This window comes from Tupaia chinensis, unplaced genomic scaffold (assembly GCF_000334495.1).
Source record: "Tupaia chinensis unplaced genomic scaffold, TupChi_1.0 Scaffold000274_1, whole genome shotgun sequence".
Taxonomy (NCBI): Eukaryota; Metazoa; Chordata; class Mammalia; order Scandentia; family Tupaiidae; genus Tupaia; species Tupaia belangeri.
Window position 1 is genome coordinate 3,048,299 of NW_006159756.1, and position 7,431 is coordinate 3,055,729.

At 42.3% G+C, this 7,431-nt stretch overlaps 2 protein-coding genes across 3 annotated transcripts in view; both read left to right on the plus strand.

Moving 5' to 3' along the window:
• SIK3 (SIK family kinase 3) overlaps positions 1-7,431 on the plus strand; it is a 127,042-nt gene that overhangs the window by 62,404 nt on the left and 57,207 nt on the right. The gene's annotated exons all lie outside the window — the stretch shown is intronic.
• On the plus strand, positions 4,908-5,231 carry LOC102499318 (mitochondrial import inner membrane translocase subunit Tim9-like). 2 transcript variants are annotated; one of them, XM_014588377.2, is made up of 2 exons: positions 4,908-5,094; positions 5,183-5,231. In XM_014588377.2, the coding sequence occupies exons 1-2, from the start codon at positions 4,961-4,963 to the stop codon at positions 5,229-5,231; spliced, it is 183 nt and encodes a 60-aa protein (XP_014443863.1). In that variant the 5' UTR covers positions 4,908-4,960. The 2 variants fall into 2 exon arrangements, with proteins under 2 accessions (XP_014443863.1, XP_014443864.1); XM_014588378.2 differs by having other exon boundaries at positions 4,908-5,093; positions 5,163-5,203.

Here is a 7,431-nt window from a genome sequence, read left to right on the forward strand (position 1 = left end):
GGGGGGTAGGAGGCGGGAGACTGAGAGCTGGACACGGAGGGTAGCAGGTGAGACCGAGAGCTTGCCGCGGTGGTTAGCAGGTGGGGAGACCGAGAGATGGACACAGGAGCGGGTAGCAGGCGGAGTCACTGAGGGAAGTGCACTCAAGTACTATTTTGGTGGAGGGACATGAGCAAGACCCCAAATCATGCGGCAGAGAAGGAATGAATGGAAGAACAATGGAGAAAGGAAGCAGCCACTGCTCTTTCCAGTTTTACTCTAAAAGGGAGCAAAGAAGGGGCCAGTAGAGTGCTCTGGCCACGGTCACCAGCGATCTGTGTCCAGTCGACTGCATACCCTCAGCCTTTATGTTTTAGGTTCACAGTAAAAGCGGCAGAAGGTACAGAGATTTCCCTTTTACCTCCTGCTCCCACGGCGTCCCTCTATCAAGCCCATGCCAGAGAAGTGTACTAGTTGTAGTTATAAACATACATTGACACGTCTTATCACCCCATGTCCATAGTTTTCATTAGGGTTCACTCTAGGCCTGCCTTCAGTGGCTTCGGACAGTTGTGCTGACATGTGTCCATCCTCACACTGTTACACAAAATGGCTTCACTGGCCTGAGCATCCCCTGTGCCCGGCCTGCCCGGCCATCTCTCCCCACTACTCCTCGCACCACTTTCCTTCACTCTCTCCACACATTTTGCCTCTGCAGAATGTCGTATGTTTGGAAATAAACAACACGTCTCCTTTTCAGATCGGCTTCTTTCACCTGGTACTGTGCATATGAGGTTTATCCATGTCTTTTCTTGGCTTGATAACTCACTTCTTTTTAGTACTGAGTAATATTTTATTGCCTGGATATACCACAGTTTATTTTTTCACCCAATGGTGGACATGCTTGGTTACTTTCCAGTTTTGACAGTTATATATAAAGCTATAGTAACATCCTTTTGCAGACTTCCGTGTGGACATACATTTTCAGCTCATCTGGATAAATATCAAGAAGCACGATTGCTGGTTATATGGTTAGACTGTGTTTCACTTTGTAATACATTTTCCAGCTGTCTTCCAAAGTGGTGCACCATTTTGCATTCTCCCCACCAATGTTGAGAGTTCCTGTGGGTCCACATTCTCACCAGCATTTGGTGGCATCAGTGTTTTGGATTTTGGCCACTCTAATAGGTGTGTAGTAGTAACTCATCCTTGTTTTAATTTGTAATTCTCCAATGGCATGTCTTTTCATATGTTTATTTGACATCTGTATATATCTTTGGTGATATATCTCATCAGATGTTTTGCCCATCTTTTATTTGGATTATTTTCTTATTATTGAGTCAGTTTTAAATATATATATATATTTATTTATCTATTTATGTGTTGTGATTTGTAAGCTGCCAGATCCAGGACTTGAACTGCACTCGGCCATGTGGGAATCTAGTGCTTTAACCACCACACCACCTGCTGGCCTCCAGGGCATTTTTCAGCTGCTGGGTCTGAGATTTGAATCATGGTCAGCCTTGTGGGATCTGGCTCCCTTAACCACTGGGCTACAGGGCCAGTCTGTACTCTTTACTTTCTGAAACACTTTTTCCTTCATTGCTTCTGAGACCATCTCTGGTTTTCCTCCTGTTTTCTGGGTGCGACTTCTGCCTTCTTTCCAGATTTCTCTTTCTCTATTCAATCTTTTAACTTTTTCTTCTTTATGTCATCCTTTGAACCGTCTTATTGACTGCCGTGACGTCAGTGCTCACTGTGATGATGTGTTCCCAAGGAACTTTTTGGTCCAGACCTCACCCCTGGGATCTTGGGCTACATATCTAGTCATTTGTTATCATTACCTTCTTTTTCGTTTCTTTTTTCTGTCATTGTTGTTTGTTTGTTTGTTTGTTTATTTGGAGAGGTTTTTGCTATAGGGCATGTGCACTCACCAGAAAGACAGAAGGTGAGAAATGATCCCCCAGGGGGGATGGCCACGCCAAAATCCCTTCTCCTCCATTCTCCTCTTGGGATCTTGGGCATGCATGCACATGCGCCTGGTGTGAGTTTAAGCCACCGGGTCTGGGACTCGAACCACAGTCAACTACATGGAAGTCCAGTAACATAGCCATTACGCCAACTGCTGGTCCCCTCTTTCTTGTTTCTTGAAGTCACGTGAATGGAAACATTTTCCAAATGAACTTAATAGCCCCCTCCCTGATTTTGCTGTTTTATGTTCCCTGTCTTAAGTACTTAAGTGTACTACTTAACCAAGGCAGAAATAAACCTTGATTCCCCCTTGTCTCACCCCACACCACCACAATCGATAAGTTACCAGATCCCTTAGATTCAGCCCCCTCCACCCCGTGGCCACGTCCACAGGCCCCACTCTCACCTCAGTGCACCATGGCCCTCCCACATCCCTGCCCCAGCCAGCATCGACTCTCTAAGCCATTCTTCACATTGCTGCATGAATGCTCTTTCTAAAACAGACGTTTAAAAACAACAAAAAAACATACCTCTTCCTACACACATAAACCTAATCACATCATTTTCAGCTTGAAAGTTTCCAGTGTTTTGCTCCTTGATGTGGCTGAAGTCCTGACTTTCAAACACCATTTACCATAATAATGAAAAGTGCATTTTATACTGTGGCCCAGACCATGCATGGGTGCATAGAATTGAATAGGAGTTTCTTGTTTTTGTATCTAAAACAAAACTGGATCGTCCTACAGCCTGGTGGCTGACTGCTGGACCTCAGATGGCCCAACTGCGAGGTTCAAGTCTTGGATGTGGTAGCTGGAAAAACATATCCAGCATATGTGCCAAACATGCCAAAAGGAGGGACAGGAATTGTGGTGTGACCATACCCCACAGGGGGTGCTTTCTCACCTTTCCTTCTTTCTTTCTCTGTGTCTCTCTCCAGCGAGGACACATGCCCTCTAGCCAAAAAAGAAAAGAAAAAAAGAAAAGAAAAAGCTTCATCATAGTTTAGTGATTAAGGGAACAGGATCCTACGTGGCCAACCAGGTCTGAGCCCTGGCCCCAGCAGCTTGATACACCCAGCACGTGTACACGTGCGCTCAGAGCCCTGAGAGGGTGGAGCAGTAGAGAAGGGACTGTGACATGACCATGCCCCATTGGGGAGGGCTTTCTCCCTCTCTCCATATTTCTCTGTCTCTCTCTGGTGAGTGCCCCACCTCTAGCAATAAATAAAAAGAAAATATACTATGTGCATTGTACTCCAATATATTTTATTCTATTAAAAAATGCTGATTATAACTTACTAAGTTGACCTCCTGATGGCTGTTTGAAAAACAGTGCCACAGAAATGCCTCTGTCCTGGCTCCTGCCCATCTCTTCAACCCTAACTCCCCGTTCTACAACCAGTCACCCCCGTTTTCTTCCAGTTCCCTGAGCGGTGCTGTTTCTAGAGCATTTCCCTCTGCCCGGCCCACTTCGCCCACTCCTGTATCCTAGAATCCAGAAGAAGAATTTAGGTGGACTAGAAGTGAAAATCTATATGCTTCAGGTCTCTGAGCTTCCTTCTACGGCGGTACTAACTGAACACCATGCTGTGATTACTTCTTTCATTGTCTGTCTCCCATGCCAGACAGTGAGTTTAGAAAAAGTGCAGACAACACATGTCTTTTTCACGGCTGTTGGTAACGTGGCATAACTTTTGGCACATAGTAGGACTTAGGAAGTAGTAAGTCTGTGTCAGAATCCTCTTTAACTTTCCATCCCTCCCCCCAGAGGCTTCCATTTACTCTTCTTTTTAAAATTAATTTACTTACAGTCATTCACTGTACACAATACACTATACAAAATGAAGTTTTCCATCCAGAATACATTGTATATTGGCTCGATCAAGAATATAACCATGCATGTTATCATCAACAAATAACTTTCTACTTTTTGTTTCTTATATATATTTTACCCCCTTGATTCCCTACCTCTCATTCTCTGCCAACTCCCCGCCTTCTCCCACACTGGTATACATTCCACATCTCTGATAGGTACAGTTGTTTTCCATGCCTTTTTTTTTTCTTCACATTTTATTGATTCACTAATGTTATTTTGTTTTTGTTTTGGGAGAGATTTTTGCTATAGGGTGTGAGTTTAAATCATGGGGTCCAGGACTTGAACCATGGTCAACTACATGGGAGTCCAGTGACATAGCCATTACGCCATCTGCTGGTCCCAAGTCACTAAAGATCTTAATTAATTTAAAGACATTTTTTTGGAGAGGTTTTTGCTATAGGGTGCGTGCGTTCACCAGACAGAGAGAGACAGAGAGAGAAAGTGAGAAATTACCCCCCAGCAGGATGGCCACGCCGCAATCCCTTCTCCATTCTCCTCTCAGGATCTTGGGCACACACACACATGTGCCCACCGTGAGTTTTAAGCCACCGGGTCCAGGACTCGAACCACAGGCGACTACATGAGAGTCCAGCGACATAGCCATTACACCAACTGCACAGCTGATACATAAATATTTATGAACCCATGTCTGACTTTAGGTGTAAATGTTAGTGAGTAAAGTGAACAAAATATAAAGTAGCACCTTGCTGGGGCTATAGCTTACTTCAGTCAGTAACTAGGTATTAATAGGTATTTTTAATGCATTTTTTAATATTAAAAGTTTTAGTTTTAATAGGTCAAAATCAAAATAAGTTAAGAGAAATTTGCTTAAAACTTAAAGCCAGGACAAAGGTTAGGATTCAGTTCAAATAGAGGTAGATGACCCTATCAACAGTTTAAGAGAAGAGGGTGGCTGCAGCGCCCTCTCCCTCCTGGCCCCTCACTGCTCCTAGACTCCGCCCATGGTCGAGCCCCTCAGCCTCCTACTATTACTGGTTTCGGATGCCAGGCTTGTGCCTTAGTAAGAAAACGCCTCACTGGAGATACTCAAGCAAAGGCTGGACAGCTACTTTCTCAGAACAGAAAGGAAACTCATGCATCAAAAAAAGGTGACTAATGAACATACCACAAGAATATGGCTGCACAGATACCAGAATCTGATCAGATGAAACAGTTTAGGGAATTTCTTGAAACCTACAATAAACTTCCAGAAGCATGCTTTTTGGACTGCGTTAAGGACTTTACAACAAGAGAAGTAAAACCCGAAGATATCACCAGTTCAGAACATCGCTTAAAGAAGTATCTAAAAACGACACAAAGAATACCCATGAGATTCCAGGAATATCATATTCAACAGAATGAAGTCCTGGGCAGCTGAAGCAGGACCTCATGGCCAGCCACGGTAGAGAGGCCTGGATGGATGGACGATCGGTGAAAGCGTGCCAACAGCTACTGCACAGGAAGTGAGGATTCGTCTGATAGAATCCCCGAAAGCAGTAGTCACCATGTTTAACTGTCGATCATGACTGTTTGGCAAATGGAAACCACTGGAGAAACAAAATCATATACCAAGGATAATCAAATTAGAAGGTCTTATTGTTAAGTGAAAATAATACAATGAAACTTCTGTTGAAGCCTTAAGACTCGGCAGCTTGGTCACTTGATTATAAAGATAAACCATTTTTTCTTCAATCGTGACTGCTAATTTTAAAGCAAAATATGTGTTCAATCATGTGAGATAGAAACAAATTTATTACCAAAAGTGAAATAAATGGAAATATCACTGGAGAAAAGCAGTTTAAGAGAAGACAAAAATCCTTAAATATGGAAATGAAAGCATCAAAGAAATCAGTAATGTTTTAGTCTAAAGTAAAAACATTCTATTTTACTAGTTCAGACACACATACTTAATTTTTCTTCTATTGAATTTGCAGAGTTACTGTGGTCTGATCTGTCCATTTAAACTCTGAAAGTTAACATTCAACTCCCTACCATGAGGCTGGCCATTCTCTAGGTTGTTTCTTGTACTCTTAGTTCTGTGTGTTTGACTTTAGTTTTCCTGGCATAGCACTCCCTGCAGCACTTCTTGGAGAACTGGTCTGGCATTGGTAAATTCTTCCAGGTTTTGTTTATCTGAGAATGTTTTTGTCTTTTTTCCCTAACTGAAGGATAATCTTGCTGGGTATAGTATTCTTGGTTGAAATTGTTCTTCACTTAACACTTTGAATGTATTTTCCCATTCTTTCCTTGTTTGCATTGTCTCTGATGAGAGGTCCGACATTAGCCTTATGGTGTATCCTTTGAAAGTAACTTGAGGTTTCTTTCTTGCCAATTTTAGTATCTTGTCTCCGTCTGTGGTTTTGGTCAATCTGGCTATGATGTGCCTTGGGGAAGATCTTCTTGGGTTGATTCTATGTGGGGTCCTTTGTATTTCTTGGGTCTGGATATTTAAGTGCCTCTCTAGGTTTGGAAAGTTTTCTTCCAGGATTTCATGGAATAGATTATCAATGCCCTTATTAATTTCTTCACCTTGTGGGATACTGATGATGCAGATGTTTGGGTGTTTAATTGTATCTAGTATTAATCATATGTTATTCTCATTTTGGGGGGTTATTTTCTCAGTCTTTTTGGTGAATTTTTCTAGGTCAGAGGTTCTATCTTCTACATCTGAGATTCGATCTCCTACGTGATCTAATCTGCTTTTAATATTTTCAATGGAAGCTTTGATTTCCTGTATTACAGCCTTCATCTCTAATAATTCCGTTTGATTCTTTTTAATAATATGTATTTCCTCTTTCAGATCATGCAAGAACTTCTCTCCTCCTGGAACTCGGTGTTTCTTTTCTCCTGCATCTTCTGGAGTTTGTTGTCTATTCTCTTGCATCTCTGTTAGCTTTGCCACTATGAATATTTTAAATTCTTTATCTGAAATTTCCATGAGTTCCCTTATATTCTGTGTGGAGGAAGAGGAGTTATTCTTTTCCATTAGAGGAGAGATATTTTCTTGGTTTCTCATATTTCTTGTGCCTCTGAGGTGGTTTCTGGTCATCTGATGGATTATATGTTTTTTTCCTAGTTTTTGGAGTTTAATCTGAGCAATTAGAGGAATGCAAAAAGAAGTGACCTGCAGTCTGTAAACAGTACCGTTTTTCTCCATTTGCACAACTGATTCAATAAAAATTGAAGATTACTCTGACCCTAAAAGTATTCAGATTTGGCTACTGAGTACCTAGTCCTGTCTAGAAAATCAATGTGTGGAGGCTGAGCAGAAAAGTGAGAAAGGTAGGGAGTTGCAGTTAGCGTAATGGCTATGTCTCTGGACTCCTATGTAGTCAACTGTAGTTTGAGTCCCAGACCCGGTGACTTAAACTCACGCCAGGCGTGTGTGTGTGTGTGTGTGTGTGTGTGTGTGTGCCCAAGATCCCAAGAGGAAAATGGAGGAGAAGGGATTACAGCGCGGCCACCCCCCTGGGGGGTGATTTCTCGCTTTCTGTCTCTGTCTTTCTGGCGAGCACATGCGCCCTATAGCAAAAACCTCTCCCAAAAAAAGGAAGAAAAAAAAGTGAGAAAGGAAAAGGAATAGAAAAAAAAAGAAGAGAAAAAACA